Source organism: Bos grunniens, chromosome 14 (genome assembly GCF_055505025.1).
Source record: "Bos grunniens cultivar Pamir isolate PY7600 chromosome 14, Bosgru_T2T1.0, whole genome shotgun sequence".
Classification (NCBI taxonomy): Eukaryota; Metazoa; Chordata; class Mammalia; order Artiodactyla; family Bovidae; genus Bos; species Bos grunniens.
Genome location: NC_141178.1, coordinates 25324753 through 25346788, shown reverse-complemented (window position 1 = coordinate 25346788; position 22036 = coordinate 25324753). Strand labels below are relative to the sequence as shown.

Sequence of the window (22036 nt, the reverse complement as noted above, 5' to 3'; positions counted from 1 at the left end):
AAGGAAAATGTAAGCAGTTTTGATAAATACAATGAAGGTGAATATGATAGGTTTGGGAAATTTTTTGCAAAATATGCAGGCTGTTTGGTGCCTCAGGAGCTAATAGTGATCCATCTGTATATTGTTTCTGTATATCCATCTATACATTTAGCAATAGAGAGTGAAATGGCTATGGCAGTCCTTTCCAGTCTTTCATTCATGTATTGTTGTTTAGTCACTAAGTTGTATCTGACTCTTATGTGACCCCATGGACTGTAGCCTTCCAGGCTCCTCTGTCCATGAGATTTCCCAGGCAAAAATCCTGGAATGGGTTGTCGTTTCCTTCTCCAGGGTTTATTGTATGATTGTCTTCTACTGTAGCCTTTCTTTGCCACAATTCTCCCTTTTAAATATTTTTGCTAATTATAAGAGAAAGATAAAGAAGGAAGAACCAACACACATATTCAGTGAAAAATAAAGTGTAAATTTTTCAGATTTGATGGGTGCTTCATTTAAAATTACCATTAAAATGACCAGTCTTTGCTTATCAACTTATGGTTAAAGCCATTATATTTTCACAGGTTTTATATACCACTGGAATTTATTTTCTAATTTAATTGCCAAATTCCTTATCTGATTAGATCCTGAGGAGAAGCAAATTAGTGTTGGAGGAAAAAATAGACAAGATAAGATTTTCTTTACTGTTGTGCAAGTCATGTATATTTCATGTAAGATTAATAGTGGAATGTTTCAGTTCTTTTTCATTTTATCAGAAGCAAACACTTGCTACTTTATCTCCCCATCCCAGGAAACAGAATGGGGTGATATATGCCACAAGTCTAGTAATAAAAGAAGCTCTTGAAAATGAAGTCATTTAGTTGAATTGGCCAAAAATGACTTGGATAACAAGTCATGGTGATGAAGCCATAAATGGCATCCTCAGTGCTACCATGGTTCCCAGGGAATAAGATTCTTATCCTACTACTAAATGTGACTGGTTTATAATTCTGCCTTACTAGTGTCTCTGTGAAGTATTATATTCTTACTAAGTTGTTTCCAACTTGTTTCATTCATTCAAAAAATATTTATTGAGCACCTGTTTTGTGTCCATTGGTTAACTGCTTCAGGTGCACGTCATGTGGCAGTGAGGAAGAACACTGAAGTCGCTGCCCTCAAGGAAACCAGAACTGTTTATATGAACTATCATTGTAAACATGATCACCGACCTGTATTAATGTATACCTCTTAAATATTCTGATTTTTAAGACGTTCAGAAGTGATTTTAAACAATTAAGTTGAAATGATAAGGGATGAAGTTAATTGGGCTTCCCTTGTAGATCAGTTGGTAAAGAATCAGCCTGTAATGCAGGAGACACAGGTTCAGTTCCTGGGTCGGGAAGATCGCCTGGAGAAGGAAATGGCAACCCACTCCAGTATTCTTGCCTGGAGAATCCCATGGACAGAGGAGCCTGGCAGGCTACAGTCCATGGGTTACAAGAGTCGAATATGACTTAGTGACTAAACCAACACAGAAGTGATTTTTAAAGAACTAAGATGAAATGATAGGGGGTGAAGTTAGGTTGTAGGATTTAATTAAGCAAGTTTAAAAACAGAAACATTTTTGAATGCAAGAAAGAGAACTCACACTTAGAAACAACAAGAACTAATATTTAGAGCGCTAGATAGGCTCCAGACACTTTGCTCAGTACTTTGTATGCATTATCTTATTTAATTTTCCACGTGCATACATGTGCTCACTCATGTCTGACTCTTTGTAATCTTGTGGGCTATAGCCTGTCAGGCTTCTCTGTCCATGGGATTTCCCAGGCAAGAATACTGAAGTGGGTTGCTCTTTCGTCTTCCAGTATATCTTTTCAACAGGGATCGAACCCTGTCTCTTGGGTCTCCTGCATTGGCAGGTGGGTTCTTCACCACTAGCGCCACCTAGGAAGATTTCAAGTCTACCTTATACAAGTCGTACTATATTATCATCCTTATTTTATGGATGAGGACATTGAGCTTAGGCTAATTAAACATCTTGTCCAATGCAATCCAATCTTGTTTAACAGCATAAAAAAAGAAATATACAAAAACAAAAATAAAGCAATCTGTCTCCTACCTTAACTTCTATGGAACAATTCATCCAATTTGGCAGGAGAAAAAAGAAATGATTAGATTAACACAAAGTAAGAATGGAAGACTAAAAATCAAAGAATGATAGATTACAGAAAAGTTCAGGGATCTTATTTACCTGAAATAAGTGACTGAACCTTTTTTATTTTTTTCTCTACCTGTGATGAGTAGAGGTTGTCAAAACTCTCTAATGGCAAACACAAAATCACAAAAAGTCCTGTATCTTCAAGTCACTGCTCGGTGGATGGAATTTATCAGCCTTGGCTGCATGGATTAGCCAGCCACAGTCTAACAGCCCTTGGATGTAGGAGTCTTCAAATGGTGATTTCAGCCATTCATTTCAAATACACGCTATTTCTTAGTTTCTGAGAACATATAAAATACATATTTGTTCCTGAATTTAGAAAAGATTAAGGCAGAAAGACCTTTGTGTTTTTCTCTCATGTAGGAATCAAGACTTCTATAGGGTAAAAAAAAGAAAGAAGGAGACAGTAAAGGAAAGTGGTTTATATGCTTTTTCCTGTAATAAAATCTCATTTCACTGGGTCTTCAATGGAAATCTTTCTCCATTCTGGTATGAGGGGAATGTTGGCATCTGTATTTTTACTTGGTACAGTCTCCAGCTGTTTGTTTACTTTTCTGACTTGGGTCCAACAGAGAAGTTATCTCTGTTGTAGAGTTAACAAGTAACCTCACACTGGAAACTATTTCTGCAGTGTTTCTTGAATGGTTCCTCCACCACGGCAATGCCCATGAGTGGCCAGGATTGTTAGATACTATTCCACTGCCATTTCTGGGATTTGCTTTGAAATCTACAGACTCTGAGTCTCTTATGTGGCTCTCCAGAAAGTGAAGTTTGGGTGGGGTGGGGGGTGGGCGGGGGGCGGCGGTGCTAGGCAAGATCAGTGCATGAAAACCTCCAGGGAAGGGCCATTCTTCTATGTATTCATATCTCATCATCATGAATGTAAGTGAATGAGTCAGTGAGACAGTCAGCTGTATGACAGATATTTGTCAGTTGCTTTCTGTGTGCCAGGAAAAAGGTATAGAGTGATCAAAAAGACAGATATAGACCTAGGGAGGCTCTAATCTAATGTTAAAGACCAACAGGAAATAAGTCCTTGGGTCAGCATTAACAATCTAAGAAACCCAGAGGTTAGTTATTTCTATATATGCAGCAAGGACCAGTGATTCTTCTCACGCACCCTAAAGAAGTCACTTGCCCCAAAGCATGTATTTTACTGAAAATGATAAGAGATTTTTTTTTTTCCCTCACAGGAAAACACTGTTCCCCTCCAAATCTCCCTACTTGTTATCTCTCTCCAAGATTCTGATAGCCACACAGCCACAAGTATCCTCTTTCTTTTGACTCTTCTCTAAACCTCTTTAGCTCCAGTCCTCCATTTCCAAATCTTTCCTTGAGTCCTCTCTCTCCTTTCCTTGGTAGAAAAAAATAATTCTGTCTCATAGCTGATTTAACAAGAAGCGCACCCACCAGTTATCAGGAACTTTTCTCATTAGAAGGCAGGGGATATTGTTGTCTTTATTTTTTTTAATTGAAGGATAATTACAATATTGTCTTGGTTTCGGTCATACATCAACATGGATTAGTTATAGGTATACATATATCCACTCCCTCTTGAACCTCCCTGCCCCATCCCACCCCATCCCACACCCCTCTAGGTAGTCACAGAGCCCAGGTTTGAGTTGCCCGAGTCATACAGCAAATTCCCACTAGCTATCTATTTTACATATGTTAGTATATATGTTTCCATGCTACTCTTTCTGTTAGTCCTACCCTTTCCTTCCTACCCACCCTGCCATGTCCGTAAGTCTGTTCTCTATGTCTGCATCTCCATTGCTGCCCTGCAAATAAGTTCATCAGTACTATCTTTCTAGATTCCATATATACACATTAATATATGGTATTTGGTTTTCTCTTTCTGACTTACTTCACTCTGTATGATGCATTCTAGGTTGATTCACATCATTTGCTCTGACTCAAACACATTCCTTTTTATGGCTGAATAATATTCTATTATATATATGTACCACAACTTCTTTATCCATTCATCTGTTGATGGACATCTAGGTTGCTTCCATGTCCTAGCTATTATAAATGGTGCTGCAGTGAACATTGGGATGCATGTATCTTTTCAGTTTTGGTTTTCTCAGAGTGTATGCCAAGTAGTAGGATGGTTGGGTCATATAGTAGATTTAGTCATAGTTTTTTAAGGAATCTCCGTAGCATTTTCCATAGTAGAAGGCAAGGAATACGTATGTAATAATTTTTATTTCTTCATCTATCTATAGGTCTCCACCACTGCAGTGTCTTCCTCACCCCTACCCACTGCAGTGTTCTCACCTCTTTGCAAAGACTTTTCTATTGGTTTGAAAGTTCCCAAATGATATTTCACATGTTCTTACAAAGTGCTGTCAATCCTCAGGTGATATTCTCCATCTTTTTTTTTTTTTTTCTGTTCAGCCCCTTGTGGTTTTTCCATCTGTTGTGAACAGGCCTGATGCTGACACAGTCACCTGAAGTGATCTTGGCTCTTGACTCCAAGATTTTCAGCCAAGTGCTCTCCTTGTAAGCATAGCTGCCAGTATCATAGCCCTGCTGATATTCTTGAGCCCTAAAAGTGCAAGATCAGAGCCACAGAGCTTCCCAGGGGGCTCAGTGGTAAAGAATCCACCTGCCAATGCAGGAGATGCTGGTTCTATCCCTGGCTTGGAAAGATCCCCTGGAGGAGGAAATGGCAACCCACTCTAGTATTCTTGCCTAGAAAATCCCATGGAATCTGGTGGGATACAGTCCACGGGTTTGCAAAGTGTTGGACATGACTTTAGCAACTGAGCACACAGAATATAGAATATAGTCCTAGAACATGTGCTGAATGACAGTGTGCTTAGTATGCAAGGAGGAATAATGCTTTCCCATTTTTTTGCTGTCACAGGAGTCCTATGAATACTAAAAGAGTTTTTAATGGTGTTTTTGAGAAATAATTTTGTTTTAGAGCATGATAATCATGGTATATAACAGAACTGGTCATTAAGAATGGACTCAAGATACAACCAGAACAATCAGACTGGGTATTTGTTAGCAGATGACACAACTGTATTGGTGCACCCTAGGTTAAAATTAGCTCTGTTTTGGAAAACCATAACATGAATTCATGAAGGCTGTGGCTAGGAAGAGGAAGAGTCCTCTCTTAACTATAGAAGCCATGCTACTTCTGTCCCCTAAATTTAAGAAATGTTTTCTCTCCATTTCGTAGTACTCAGATATTGTTGGAGACATTATAGTTCAGAGGAATGTGAGTATGGGTTCTGGCGTTAGATGGACTGAGGATCAAATTCCTGTTCTGCTGCAAAGGAGATCAGAGATACTGGGCAGTTAACCTCTATATACTGTAGTTTTCTTATCTGCAAAATGGGAATAAAATGTGTAATTATGGGAGTGTGTAGATATTAAAAGATGAAATTAATTTTTAAGGATTACAAATGTTATGCATTATTATTTTATCATGTTCTTATGCCTAACTCATTTTTTTAAAATAACTTCAGTTTCATCCTGACTGTAGGCAAACTCATGCAGTAAATACAGCAGATGTGGTCAGCCATGTAGTAGATACTAAGTAATTAATCAGTTCATTCACTCATTTCTTTAATTTTTTCATTCCTTCAACTAAAGGGGATGGTAAGCACTGGAGAATCAATGATGGCAATGAGGAGATGACTTTATGACCTCCCAGCTAGAGGGGATACAGACCAAAAAAAGAAATAATTAGAAAGCAGTGTGGGAAGTGCCATGGAAACAAGAAGAGAAGGTTATTGAAATACATTGGAGAAAGCCAATTATTATGCCTGGAGAAATTAAAGTGTAGTAAAGAAGTAGTAAAGACTTGTCCTTAGGACAGATTTAGGGCCATCAATTCCCCATGTAAGTGATATTCCCTGTCCCACTGGAAAGTTCCGGATGAGCCTAACATTTCCTGGGACTATTGTAAATATGAGATTGAACCTTAGAGCATATACCTCCCTATTCCAGAATTCCAGTCATGCAAATAAAAGATACAGGACTTTTAAGATTAAGCTCCTTCAGTATTCAAAACTTTTTTGAGTGGAAGTGAAAAAATGGGGCTGGGTTTCATGTTACCTCTTAAATTCTAAAGTCTTGTAAATTGTATCATTTCTGAATATGTTCAGCAACAAAAAATAATATTGCTACCAGTTAGATTAAGTCCCCCAAAACTATGGTCTTTATGGCATGCCATTAGGATCTTCTAATGCACCCAGGGTCTGCTCAGCTGAAGTCCCAAAATGCAAGTCCAATTTTGCATGTTCCTGTGTTTTCAAGTTGCTTGAAATTGATTCTAAACTTTTTTTTCTGGATTGGCATCAGTGCTTCCAGTGTTATGGGTTTTTTGTTTGTTTGCTTATTTTTCTGGAAAATAAATCACTCTCTTACTATTTCTCTGTCTCTTCCTTTTAAAATTTTTTGTTTTTTATGTTTCTTAGTTGTCTACTTTTCCCTCAGAAAGTTGTACATTGCTTCTTTTCATTTGTTCAGATTGTAAAAGTTTAAGTGAACAGACACATGTAGATACACTCAGACAGACAGACAGACAGACACACACACGGAAGAGCAAAATTTTAACAATTCTTGCTGATACAAAACATAGAAACACTTTAATAGACACTTCAGTACTCTTTTGTGTATCTTCTGAGGATATTCGACTGTATTTAGTTCTTAATGAAGCACTTAGAGGTGTTGGTTTTGGACTCTTTTCCTTCCAGGGATAATTTTCTTTTTTTTTTTTTGGCGGGCGTCGCAGACGCTCGCAGGTGACCCTCCCGCCCCTCCAGTCGAAGCCCACAACGGCCGGCGGGGCTGGCCTCTCCCCTGCGCGCGCGCGCAGAAGCGCGCCTCCACCCACACGCCGGGCGCGGGCGCGGGCACGATCACCTCCAGGGATAATTTTGAAGCCCGTAATGTTGGAAAATGTTCTCAGACAATTTGTGCTCTGCTGGTGCACTTTGTCCCTGTGGGCCCTTAAAAACTCAATTTCATGGGTTACCTGTCACTTTGTATGTTTTGTTTTTTGGGGGCACAGAAAAGGATTAAACCACCTTAGTAGTATAAAATGGCTTTTAATCAGTTTTTTTCCTTCTAAGTATGATCACTTAACCTGCTTTATAACTGTGAATCAGTGCAGCTGGAGCCCTTTTGGAAATCCTTTGGCTGGTGTGGGGTTAGAAGCATAAGGTTGGAATCAGTTGGCTAGAGTTCACTATTGGCACCATTGTTTGCTGGCTGTGTGACTTGTGGCTGACTAGCCTTTGATTCAGTTTTCCTATTGATAAAAATAGAGTCAAAGGTAATATTCATGTCTTCGGTTTGTTGGGATAGTTGAATAAGATTGTGTGTAAGGAGTGCTTAGCCTGGCCTGGAATATAGTAAGTTCTCAGCAAGTGTCATTCTTATTATGGCATATGAGTAGCGTAGCCAACAAGGAGACAGGGCAATATCAGGAAGAGGCCACAAAGGCGGTTCACAGACTATTGCTATGTTTGGTATTACTTGCTCCTGTATCTGTCAGTTCAGAAATTTGTTATTTTGTGTGGAAAGGACTGATAAATCTTGGCACCGTTTCCCCCCAAGTAAATCACATTATTTCTGAAATTTGTTTTGCACTCGCCTTTAACTTCTTTCCACACATCAGTCTCTAACCCTTACCGCTCTTCATCTACTGCCTTCTGCCTCCATTCCAGGACATGAGAGTCAACATCTGTGGCTTCTGTTTTCACACCATGATTGCAGTTGGGAAACTCCATTCCCCAAAATCCCTCCCAGTTCTTGGTGAAAGCCTTTGCTTATAATTCATGTTTTCTACACAGAGCTAGTAAAGATCTCAGTGCTGTAAAATTAATTCTATAATTATCACCTGTTCTTTATGTTCAAATGTTTGTTCAAATGCTTACACCCTACATTTAAGAAATCATCTTCTGATACTTTTTATTTCGTACTTAATAGAAGCAGAGATTTCTCCCAGACAGCCCTATGCTGTCTCGTTAACACACCTGATCTGTTTGTTCTCAGACAGTTTTCCTGTGCAGCCATGGGAGAATTTATGTAGAACTTCCATACCAGCATTAAAGATAGTCATTGCAGTACCAAAGAGGCCCTTGTGAAATATATGATTGGGATGTACCACAGGAATTAATAATTCTCAGGCCACTGTCTTAAATGGTAACCACAGTGTTTTTGTAAGGAAGTTGCTCAATTTATGTACACAGAACACACAGGGCTGCATTCTGACTGGGGAGCCAGTTTTATTTAAAATTTATATCTCAGAAAATACTAAAATTATTCTACTTAATATGCACATGCTATATTCCTTTGAGTGACATTATGAAATATTTTGCTAATTTGACCCTTCCTGATAATTTCCTGAAATTCTAAGTGAATAAATGCCATCTCTAAAAATGGTTTTAATGTCTTTTTCCCCAGAGTAAAGAATTATTTTTTTTTTAAAAATTAATAATTGTACAGATTCATCATCCACTGTAAAAAATAATTTTCTTGGAAACTATGCCAGTTTTCTTCTTCAGGTTCCCCAATCAAGTAAAACTTTAAAGACATACTTCTAGTTTGCTAGATTTTAGTAGGTCAGCATACACACCAAAAGTGTATTAAGGTGGACTGCTCTATTTATTGATTTGCAGTGAATCTGCTAAAGGCTCAAGGCAATTGTCTGCGGAAGGGGCGGGAGGGCCATACACGATCGAGGTCATGCGCATCTAGCCAATTTGTAAGACGATCCAGCCGCTTCAAGCCATCAGCAATCCTTAGCATAGGGGCACACTCATGCATTCTTGTCAAGTCATCTTGTGAAAGGCTGCCTGCTTCCAGCTTGGCTTGGATGTGCAACCTTAATAAAACTCACTGAGGTCTGGGAGAAAATAGCAGATCTGCAGCAGATAGGGTAGAGGAAAGGGTCTAGAATATGTACACGCAGCTGACTCAGGCAGGCTCCACGCTGAACGGTTACACCGAGAGGAAACAATAAATCTCAGCTACTATGCAATAAATATCTCAAGTTTTTAACTAAGGAAACTATCATTACGGTGAAATTAAAAAAAAAAAAAATACCATTTTAGAACAAAGCTAAAAATGGCTAGTTTTCTGTGATTCTTCTACAAAACTTTCTTTGAAAGGGAAAAGTCAAACAAACAAGCAGTTTTACCTGAAATAAAGAACTAAAGGTCAGAAGAAAGGAGCGAGTTTTGCGAGAGGCACGGAAAGAGAGTGCCGGCAGTACAATGACAGTTTTCCTTTCCTTTGCTTTCCTCGCTGCTATTCTGACTCACATAGGGTGCAGCAACCAGCGCCGAAGTCCAGAAAACGGTGGGAGAAGATATAACCGGATTCAACATGGGCAATGTGCCTACACTTTCATTCTTCCAGAACACGACGGTAACTGTCGTGAGAGTACGACAGACCAGTACAACACAAACGCTCTGCAGAGAGATGCTCCACACGTGGAACAGGATTTCTCTTCCCAGAAACTTCAACATCTGGAGCATGTGATGGAAAATTATACTCAGTGGCTGCAAAAAGTAAGTGAACGCTTTCAGTTTCTAATTCCACGGAGCCTTTTCTGTTCTCCCGCTGCAACTAACTTAGAGTTCCTTAGGGGGCCATTTGTGTGTTTACCTTTTGCTCCAGGGGGGCAGTGTTTGCAAATGCAAGACGGCTCTCTCCCTGTGACTTAAGGGGGTGAGCCAACGTTTTGTAGGCTTGTGCTTCTGAGGTATGGTGGCACCCCATTTGTGTGCCTAACACTGGCACATTTTGTGACATTTTTGGTTTTCTCTTATTTAAAATTTAGCTTGAGTTTTTCTGACTGTCAAAGCCCAACTTAAAAAAAAAACAAAGCATGTATGTTTTGAGTAAGTTGGTGAAAAAATTAAATAACAACAGTACTATCAGGATCAAATCAATTTTACACCCTGAAATTTTGTGCAGCTAGGACAGAAAGTCATCACCAGATACTTATTTTTCAACCTCTAGTAAAGTTAATATAAAATGTAGATAAATACAAAGTATGATATTTGATTGAAGAAATTGAATAAGTATGTAAAGGAAACAGTTTCAGCAACTAGTACAATAGTAAAGGACTGATTTCTGTCATATATTTCTTCTGTCCTTGAGAAAAAAATCAGGAAAATATATTTGAATGTGAATTCATTAGGAAGAGGTTGTTTGCCCACTGTGAAAAGACATGCACCTGCAGCTTTGGGCTGAACATGACATGTAAATTTTGCTATGTCCCTAAAGTGCCTCTTTCCTCAAGACATTATCGTCACACACAGTGCAATGTGGGGATCCAGATAAGTGTTAATGTTGAGTATGCACTGAATCCTAATTTGCAAAAATCAAGCATCATATTTAGTTATTTCTCTATAAACCATTTAAAAGTTTTTGTTGAAAATATGCCAATGAAAAATAACACACTTTCTGAAATTCCTTCCCTCTTTGCTCTCTGTTTAATTGTGTAACAAGTAAGCAGCAGATAACAAGTGTGTTCAAATGTGTCACTGGAAGGGTGACAATGTCAGTGTCCCATTTGTGGAAAGCTTCTCCCCCAGGGATCTTTGCTAAAAATTCACTTGATGTGCATGGTTAGGAACACAAGCAGTCTAGTCGTCTTTATGTTAGTCTGTTAACAGAACAAACCCTTTAAGAAGATAAAAGATAGGGAAAGGACAAATGCTCTTTTTTGTTCCTGTGTGGTCACACTCACTTAGATCACCTCCTGCTGAATCATGCCAAGTAATAGTTATTTTACTTTTGTCCACTAGGGACTGAACTAAGATCACTGTTATTTTATTTGACAAGTTAACTAAAACTTCATAGTTTTAGAGTTTCCAGCCTTGGAATTTTAGTTAATCTTCCTATTGTAGATTACAGGTGAAAAAAATACATCGATAGGCAAAATAATAGAAAACAAACAATTCTGAAGTCTTTTGATAACATGGCTTAAATTTCAGGCACTAATTAAATGTAGCTTAAATTTCAGACACTAATTACAACAGCAGTTTATAATAGGATTTCTTTTTTCCTTTCACAAAACTTATTTCCATCATGAATAAATGAATTTGGTTGAATAGCTTATTATTATTCTCAGTATACTGTTCATACAGTTTTGAATGAGAATTTAATCATTATAAATTAGTTTGGATTCATTGAGAAAGGTGGAGAGGGAAATTTAGTCCCAAATTGTCTTCAATGAGTTGTTTTACCAAAAATGTAATATTTTGTTTGCTTAAAATATACAATCCAAATGATGATTTAAGCATGAAAATGCATATTTTTGTTGTTGTTATGCAGTTATTCAACAGTAACAGGATACAGACATGATTCTACTGGATTTAAATCATGCACATGCTTCATATATTAATGTTTGAAATACATTTGATTTTTGTTTGTATTATTTTTGGTCAAGATTATGGCGTAGTTTTCAGATTATAGCCAAGCATAACTATGAACATGTCTTTTGGTTAAACTGACCCTTGCTAGCATGAATCAAGCAGAATATATGCTGACAGTGTCTCTGTTGGTTTGAGTCAGAGCAGTTTGGCTTGACAATTGTCCGTTTGAATTTGCATATCTTTTGTCATTGTTAATGCGATTGGTTGGAGGATCAAGAAACCAAATAAATGCATTCAGCAAAGAACTTGCTAAAGGCTCTCATAAGTTTCCCTTAATTAGAAGTTTTCTATACTTCAAGCTCTAAGTTTCATGCAGTGTATTTATTTTGATAATTCAAATGGAAATCTTTTTTATTGTAACCATTTGGTGTACTTAATACTGTAATTTGTATTACTTCTATTTTGATTCCCAGTAGTTGTATTAGGATCAGAAGTAATGCACTGCAGAACCTGAGGCTATCAGTGTAAGTGTAAGTAATTCATCCATTTATTCAACAGAATAATTCATCAAACATGTGATTATTATGCAGCTCACGTCATCACTATTCGGAATTTTTTTTAATGCAAAATGTATGTTATCAATGCTAGCAGCAACTTGATGATAATTTATGTTAATCTATTACCTTGCTTGATGTTTGGTAAACTGGATTCTTTTAAATATTCTTCACAAGAGACTAGCTGTCACTATAAGTCAATATATGAGACTTAGACTTCCCAATCTCATTCCTCAACTTTTCTGGTCTTGTAACTGAATAAGATGAGAGGCAAGGTGGGCAGTGGGGCATAGAATGTATTGGTCATCATAAGTGCTGGAACTGTTACATTACTGGTCTCTTGATGTGACAGATTTAGTTCTTGGAGATCAGCTTTCCATGATAGCTTGTTGATTAATACCAACATGAGATAGGTTTGTAGCATCATCCTTACTTTTAAATCAGGAAAAGCAACATACATAAATGTTCAAAAGTCACATTTTTATTGGATGAAACACCTGGGTTGTCCGTCTAGGTTTGACTTTCTTCTGCCATATGGCTCTTTTCAGAATTATTAACAAACCATACTAATACCTGAGAGTGACCAGATCTTAGGATAGTAAAGATAAGTACAAAAGGCCTTTGTATCTTTGCCGCTTTTTTTGTGATTCCTTTTTACTCTCCTATGACACAGAAATCTCTATTGTTGAATGTCTATTCCACATCCTGTGCTTCTTGAACTGTTGTTTTCTTTCTCTCATATACCTCAAGTTCACAAATACGTGTATTTAAAATGTATTGGGAGAATGCTTAGAAAGTCTGTTTACCTTTGCCAAATGGTGTCTTTTCTTTTTTTTTGATTGAAAGTATAAGTAAATTGAGTTAAAAACATGCCTTGTAACAGAGAGCAAAGATCTATCTACTATACTATTTCACACTAACTAAAATTAATGAATTGATTGTTAGTATAAAATTCAGTTATGAATTGTCATCAGAATATTAATAAATGAAACACTTTTAATAAAGTGCTTGGATAAGTTATTTTTTGACTGCACTTTTTGACTAACAACATTCTCTACTTGAATACTGTATTCTTTGCTTCAGAGAATTAGGATTTAGCATACAGTTATCTGAAACATATTAATGATAGCAAGGGCTTCCCTGGTGGCTCAGATGGTAAAAAATCTATCTGCAATGCTGGAGACCTGAGTTCAACCCCTGGGTTGGAAAGATCTCCTGGAGGAGGGCAACCTATTTCAGTATTCTTGCCTGGAGAATCCCCGTGGACAGAGGAGCCTGGCAGGCTATAGTCCATGGGGTTGCAAAGAGTTGGACACGACTGAGTGACTAAGCACAGCACAGCAGTGATAGTGATAAGCTTTTTTAAAAAAAAAACCCTTGTATCACACCTATCAACTCATATTAATATCTACTAGAGTGTGACTTCCTTGTGTGTTTGTACAGTGTCATTTCCCCAGGGCTTAGAGTAGTACATCATCCGTGTGTGTGTGTGCTTAGTCACTCAGTCGTGTCTGACTCTCTGTGACCCTATGGACTGTAGCCCACCGGGCTCTTCTGTCTATGGGGGTTCTCCTGGCAAGAATACTGGAGTGGTCGCCATGTCCTCCTCCAGGGGATCCTCCACAGAATATGGGTAATAAATGTCTGTTGATTGAATAAATGAATGCATTATCTTTGTATTGCAGTCTGCGCTTACTATGTGCTATCAACGTTTTGGGTATATACTTTACCTTCCCAACTATATTTTAAGTTATCTCTTAAGCAAGGACCATGTGGAGGAAGAAAAAGAATACTTTCTCTACGATTCCAGGTTCATGACTAAGACCTCTCTATAATAAAAAACATGTTAACAAGAGAAAAACAAACAAAAGTTTAATAATATGTATACCTGCACCCAGGAAAACTGAGTAACCAGCGCCCCCCCAAAATGACCTCAAATACTGTTTCCAGCTAAACACAAAAGATGTCTCAGGTAAGCCAGGTTTTCAGGGCAAGCACAGTACACAAGAGTATGGTTGTTATGAAGATTTAAATCCGTACCTCCTCTGTTGATAGAGTTGCTAGAGGTTCAGTCATCTTCCTCTTGCGATACAGAGAGTGAGTATGTGTGCATGTGTGCTAAGTTGCTTCAGTTATGTCTGATTCGTTGCGACCCGTGTACTGTAGCCTGCCAGGCTCCTCTGTCCATGGGACTCTCCAGGCAAGAATACTGGAGTGAGTAGTCATTCCCTTCTCCAGGGGAATCTTCCCAACCCAGGGATTAAACCCAGGTCTCTTACATCTCCTGCACTGGCAGCATGGGCTATTTACTAGGATACCTGGGAAACCCACATCCTTACAAATGGAGATCTCTCTTGTAAATGTAAATTCCTCTGTAAATGTAAGTTAGAAGGCTAATTCCTACTTGGTTTTTGGAGCTTTTCCTATGTCTGCTGTTTCTTAAAAATAATCAGCCTTCATCAAAAAAAAAAAAAAAAGAAAAAAAATCAGCCTGAAATAATCCTTACGCCAAAAGGCATATTTTGGCGTGACAAATTCTGCTCCCTTTCAACTACATCATGCAACATTTTTGTCCTAATATTACATTAAAAGATATTGAGTCTAGGCTATATGGTATTAATTATCCAAATTGTATTTAGCCAAATGGTCTAGGATCTTAAAAACTTCTATGACTCCATTTGTCTTCTTAATTATTCTCTAAGAGTCAGCTTCATTGCCAGTTTCTCCATGAAATTTACCCACACTCTACTTACCCTCAGAGGCCGAGTTCTCCAGTATTATCACATTGTACATATCATGTTAGTACTGCATTTCCATGTTGTGTAACTGTTGTCATTTTCATTATCTGTCTTGATGGCTGTTTGCCTACTTAGACTATGAGTCCCCAGAGTGTAGTGACTGTCTCCTTATCCACCTTTATATTTTCCAAGGTGTCTATTAAATGTCTGAACAATAGTACTGTTATCATCATAATGTAAAAATAAAAAATAGCAAGTGCTAAAGTGTGTGGGTGTGCTAGGTATAAAATAAAGCGAGTTAAGGGACCTTGCAACTGCTTTCAGATGCCAAAATTGGCTTCTAAGTTACTTGAGGGTCAGCTAGATCTTCCTATGGGATGAAAAATAACTTTATACTTCTAGACTGATAGGTAAATATTTATTGCATACAGGGTAATATGTGCACATGTGAATCTAAGTAACTAGAACTGACTTCTCATCTGTGGGTTGTTTTAGTGACTGGTGACTGTGTAATACTAAACCAGAGAGGGTGCTTTCTTATTTGCATGTGAGGGGATTTCTAGAATGGGTAAAATGAGCAGACAGTCAACAAGTATGTTTTTAAAAATTCGTTGTTAAATTTGAATAAAATATGCATATATGATTCATGCATGTGCTTAGTCACTCGGTTGTGTCCGACTCTTTGTGGCCCTTTGGCTGTAGCCCACCAGGCTCCTCTATCCATGAGATTTTTCAGGCAAGAATACTGGATGGGTTGCCGTTTCCCTTTCCAGGGGATCTTCCTGACCCAGGGATCGAACCTGTGTCTCCTGTGTCTCTTGTATTGCAGGCAGATTCTTTACCTGTTGAGCCATCTCGAAAGCCATTATTTATACCTAGAGATAGAAAAAATGTCAATTGCTGAGAAATGTTAATAGGAATAACAATTGTCTTTTAAACTCACTTGTAGAAATTTCTCCACTAACTTCATTTGAGAATAACCCCTGATTTTCAAGCTAAATAGACCTCTGTATTAACTTTTCAATGAATACTTCGATTTTGATTGTTATATTTAAAACTGAAAGATCCAAGAAGGCATGCAGACTTCCCGGGCCCCAGAAGTTGGGCTTTTGGAGCTATAATACAGTCTTTTGAGTGTCTCTGCAAGAAGGAGCAAGCCTTCCCCCAAACTGTCTCCACTGATGGATCTCAGGTTTTGGGATCAGGGCAAACAGGTTTTTTCCTATGGGTAACTGCAGCCCTTCCTTACTCCTGACTTCCATTTCACATTGAGCTTTTAGTAGCACTCACCTCATATGTAATTCTTGATTCAGTGTGAAGTGTATAAGAATATATTGTTCTTTTCCTTAGTATCCTCGTACAGTTTTCCATTATGTGAGAAAAGAATCCATATTCTTTACCATGAGGTCCTATATGATCGGCCCCACACTCCTCTCTGGATATCTCAGTTATTAAACCTTTCCCTCATTCCGGACACTCAGATGGCTTTAGTCTTCTTGTTATAACTCCCTCAGACCAGCTCATTCCTGTCTCAGGGACTTTACATGCTGTTTACCTAGCTAGAAAAATTCTTGCCCCACATCTTGGTATAAATGGCTCTTTCTCTTCATTCAGCCCTTTGCTCAGAAATATTCTCTGAAAGTCTTCTTTGAGCACCATTACCTACCACTTTTCCTCACTCTGCTAAGTGATTTTCTATCATTATATATATAATTTCTTCATGGCATTTACCACTGTGATCTTTTGTTGTTTATTGTTTGTCACAAAAGTGATTCTATCTGCCTCTGCTAAGAATGTAAACACCACCAGAGGCCCTAGTCTGTTTTGTTCCGTACAGTGTACCTTTACTGGTAGAAGAGTGCATGATATGCAGTAGACCTCAGTAAATATTTGCATATATATCCTCTCAGACCCGCTATGCTGTGAGGTAGGGACTGTGCCTGTTTTGTTCACTAGTTCTTTTTTTTATTATTTTATATATTATTTTGATAGCAGATCTATTTGTCTTACACAATGACTTGAACATAGTTGGAAAGAATAATTTCTTTTTAATGACTAGAGAAATGAATGAATTCCATGGGCAAACTTCAACTCAAACGTATGTATGAAAATAAGACTTAACTATGTTCTATACATTTCCCTACTAACTATGTTAATGGGAGAAATTTTAATTAGTCCTGAATTTCTGTAATCTATTACATGAGTCAACAAACTTTGGCCCTTGGCCTAAATTCTGCCTGCTACCTATGTTTGTAAATAAACTTTATTAGAATACATGTGTGCTCATTCCTTAACTGTCCATCTATTTTTAAATAAAGTTTTATTGAAACAGAGCCATACCCATTTGCTTATGTATTGTCTATGGCTGCTTTCTTTGTGTAAAGGCAGAGTTGAGTGGTTGCAATAGAGTCCAGAAGGCCCACAGAGCTTTAAATCTGATATCCAGGCCTTTACAAAAAAAAAAAAAAAAAAAGTTTGCTGAGCCCTGTTCTATATCTCAAAAGGAATGTAGTATTAACATTGAGACCATTGGAAAGTAAATTGTGAGGTTTGCTGTGTGAGAAAAGGATGGCACTGCAGGAAGCCAAGTAATCTTCAAGTCCTTGCCAGTTGGCAGGGATCCTGTCTAAGCCATTTCTTGGCTTGGTATTGGAACATGCTGTGAGATGACATTTTAGAGTACAGGTAGATGAATTTCATGTCTTTTTTTGCCCCTGCCCTTCTTCATGTGAACAGAGAAATGTTTCAAAAACAAATACATGTTAAAAAATAAAAAGCACCTGAATAACAAATCAGCAGCCTCTGGTTAAACAATGAACGGGTCTGGGTGCCAGGGTGCTCTGTGCCTGTTTCATCTTGTTGTGACATTAACAAGAATGTTGACAAAATATCAGAGGCATTCTATTTTCATAGAAATGGGACTCCAGCTCTGTCTTTTACATTCAGTCTGTTTAGAAATCTTCTCTCCTCTGTCATTTGTTTTAGATATAAATGTTGCAAGCGTTCCCTCTCTATAAATGATGAGATGGGGAGGAGCAACAAGTGGGATGCTCAGCTACAAAATTCAGAGGTTTATCATCCCCTTTGCTGTATTTTATTAATTAAGGAGTGTTTTGTTTTTTGTTTTTGTTTTTTTTTCCTTCTCATTCTGTATGCCTTGTCTCTGTGTGGAAACATCAGCTGCCTTTTCCTGGGCCTTGTCTTCTTTTTAAATACCACAAGTTATATTGTGTCATTTGCTTACATGCCCAACCCTAATTACATTCTGAGTCATCCTTGCCTTTTGTTTCAATACAAGATTATCGTTTGCTGTGAAGTTGGGAAGTTCCCCACCCCCTTTGGTTCTAGCCCCATGGTCTGAGAGAAGGAGGGCCTCTTAGCGTTTAAATCTCTTTACAAAATGTACAAAAGATATGCCCCCTCCCTTATCACAGAGGTTTCTAAAGAATGAAGCACTCCATGGATTATCTTTTCTTTATATTTGGAGGCTCTATACCTAAATGCTTTTCTCTAATTCTTACATAGAAATATTGTAAGTGGGAGGTTTTCAGGCTTGTTTAATCTTTTTTTGCCTATCCAAATGATCTGATTTCTTCCTTCAAACAAATAAAAAGGTAATACTTAACCAAGAAAGTGAAGAAAACATATAAAGCCAGACACGACACTACTGGTAGCTAATAATTTCATCAATAATGTATTTGGACATACACAGATCTTTTGGCAGTAAGTATTGGAGAATATAGAGAAAAAATAATGTAATAAATTATATATACTATATGACTTATCAGCTCACTTACTACAGGTCCACATTCTCATGTACTGAAGTTTGTGTTGACCTACTGAAAGTGCATGAAAATTAGCATCAAGCTGTGTCTAAAGTAAATAAGTAGCTGAAATATTAATAAAATACAAATGAAATGTGAATGTCTTGAATTGTTAATAACATATACATGTAAGCCATCAAACTCAGTGGCATCAAATAGGTAAACTTACTATATATTTCTACAAAATGGCTGAATAATTTTGGAAGATGGTGTATTTTAAAGTTTCATTTTATGTTTAGTTTAATTCATTAAGAAGTTATACACTGTATAGATAGTCACTGTTCTGTTTGTGAAAGCTAAATGAGTTGAATTATAAGACTAGACCCTAAAGATTATTGGAGGATTTCTCTTCTACACTGTTGGTGGGAATGTGAGTTGGTGCAGCAACTATGGAAAACAGTATGGAGGTTCCTCAGAAAACTAAAAATAGAACCGTCATATGATCCCGCAATCCTACTCCTGGGCATATGCCTGGACAGAATTATAATTAAAAAGATACATGCACCCCTGTGTTCATAGCAGCACTATTCACAATAGCCGAGACATGGAAACAACCTAAATGTCCATTGACAGATGAATGGATAAAGAAAATGTGCTACATGTATACAATGGAGTACTTCTCAGCCATAAAAAAGAACAATGTAATGCCATTTGTAGCAGCATGGATGCAACTAGAAATGATCATGCTAAGTGAAATAAGTCAAAATGATGGGTTCTGTCCCTGAGTCAGGAAGATCCCCTGGAGGAGGAAATGGCAACCTGCTCCAGTATTCTTGCCTAGTAAATCTCGTGGACAGAGGAGCCTGGCAGGCTACCCATGGGGTTACAAAGAGTTGGACACAGCTTGAGCATAAAAAAAAAAAAAAAATAAGTCAAAATGAGAAAGACAAATACCATATGATGTCACTTACATGTAGAATCTAAAATATGGCTCAAATGAACCTACATATAGAACAGAAACAGACACACAGACGTAGAGAACAGACCCGTGATTGCCAAGGTTTGGGGAGAGGGGTGGGCTGGGAGTTTGAGGTTAGTAGGTGGAAACTATTACATTTGGAATAGATAAACAGCAAGGCCCTACTGTATAGCACAGGGGACTATATCCAATTTCTTGGGGTAAAAGAATATAAAAAGAATGTGCATATATATACAACTGAGTCACTTGCTATACAGCAGAAATTAGCACAACATTCTAAATCATTTTTCTTCAATAAAAAGGAAAGATTACTGGAGAATTTCTGTTCCCAGAAAACAAAATCCCAAATTTTATTTCTAAACCTTTAAAGATAATTCCAAGATTTTATAAAACATTTTAACCCTATTCTTGTCTTCACTATTAATATATAGTTGACTAGATTATAATCCAGTGGGAATTTATTGTGGCTAAAGGTTTGATTTGGTGTATGTACCCAGCAGCCCTTCTATCTACCTTATCTCAATTGCACAGACATGAGGCAAGATTTGTATCTTTACTACTAATAACACCAGTATTTATTGTCCAGTTTTACTCAGTTTTTGAATGTCAAGAACAGAGTTATAATAAGCAGTAAGTTTAATATTTATAGAATTAATGAAAAATTTATTGAATAAATTGAGTATTTAATGACTTTTAAATGTTAATAATATAGTGAAGTTTGATATTTTTAACAAATGAGTTAATGAATTGTACATATTTCTTAGCAATGGAGCCTTGCTGCTGCTGCTGCTGCTGCTAAGTCGCTTCAGTCGTGTCCGATTCTGTGCGACCCCATAGACGGCAGCCCACCAGGCTCCCCGTCCCTGGGATTCTCCAGGCAAGAACACTGGAGTGGGTTGCCATTTCCTTCTCCAATGCATGAAAGTGAAAAGTGAAAGAGAAGTCGCTCAGTCGTGTCCAACTCCTAGTGACCCCATGGACTGTAGCCTACCAGTCTCCTCCGTCCATGGGATTTACCAGGCAAGAGTACTGGAGTGGGATGCCATTGCCTTCTCCAAGTGGAGCCTTATTTCCAAGCAAATTATTAGGCAGAAACTTAAAACGTAATCTAGATGCACAGCAAGGGGCTAAAGGAGAAATGGAGTGAGGCCCCACCATGATCCTCTTCCTCAGCCCCTCTCCCAGAGGCATCCTTGAAGAGACTCTATCTGTATAAAAGGATACAGATTCAAAATAACTGCAACAAAAGTTTCAAATAATCAAATATTAGCCAGATAAAGTTGCCAAAACCAATCTACTGGCAGGAAGGAAGAAACATAACACTTTAAATTTGAATATTTTTGGCAAACTGATGTAAGGATATCCAAATTTGCCATATGCAAAGTTTAAGAATATTAATGTGTAAGTTACCAAAAATATGTAGACTCAAAAGTGTTGAGGCCCGCACATATTTAACATGACTTAAATATGTTTACAGTAGGCAATTCTTGGATAACTAGTGACAACTTATATAACTTATCTATTTTCATGATAGTTTATGCTTTTTTAAATTTAAGAATATTAATTACATTGATGACTTAATATCTCAAGCTACACTATTTACTTAGAACACAATTCATTGTTAAGGTAGTGAAAAGGAATATGAATTTTAAGTAGGCATTTTGGTATTTTCAAAATGTGCAAAGATTCTTATTAAATATACTAAGCTAATCTTTATCTTTATTTAGTTTATTTAGTAATAAAATATTTAGTAATAAATATATTTATTTATTTATTTAGTACATGATAGCAGAATTGCCATTTTCTTGTTCACATGTGCTGGCTCTTTAGGATTTTTAAAGACATTGCCTGGGTTCTGAAGATTAATTCAGTTAAGAATAGGTAAAAATCATTCTTGAATCCACTTTCCCAAATACACCTGAACTACCACGTATCACAGTACACTGGAAGAGGACGATCATATGAAGGCAGTGCCTTCAATTCCATGAACTCTGTGGAGCTTTTTCTCTTTCTTTAGAAGATGAATAATGCAGAGCTGTTTGGTATACTATTGGGATGAAGGCTCCAAAATTAGACCTTATACAGATTTATTATTAACTTGCTTATTATATCAGAAGTGAAAGTTCTAATTTCCTTTCTGGCTTCGCAGTGGCCTGCTTCTTCTTAAACACTAGTTGGCCCATTCTTCATTTTGGAGACTTATGAGGCTTGAAAACCAGAAAAGAGAGGTGATGAATCCACTGTAGCCCCTTTTTGCTGAGAAGTCTAAACCCACTGAAACAGATAATGAAACCAAATGCATTGTTTGTGTCCACTGTTCCCTGTGTCAAGTCTAGAGACAGTACCACACAGGATGACATGTGTTGTACCTAGAGCCGGACCACCCAGGTGAATCTTGACAGTACCGCTTCTTGCTGTGTGACCTTGGGCAAGCTTCTCTATGCCTCATTT

At 37.6% G+C, this 22036-nt stretch overlaps 1 protein-coding gene across 4 annotated transcripts in view; it reads left to right on the top strand.

The window, feature by feature from the left end:
- ANGPT1 (angiopoietin 1) overlaps positions 1–22036 on the top strand; it is a 475361-nt gene that overhangs the window by 164669 nt on the left and 288656 nt on the right. For all 4 annotated transcript variants that reach the window (XR_015140625.1, XR_015140626.1, XM_086336288.1 and 1 more), the window contains exon 2: positions 9491–9735. Coding sequence is in view for 2 of the 4 variants with exons in the window: in XM_086336288.1 (XP_086192414.1) it covers positions 9491–9735 (245 nt within the window). In the remaining 2 variants the exon portion in view is untranslated. The remainder of the gene's footprint in view (positions 1–9490; positions 9736–22036) is intronic.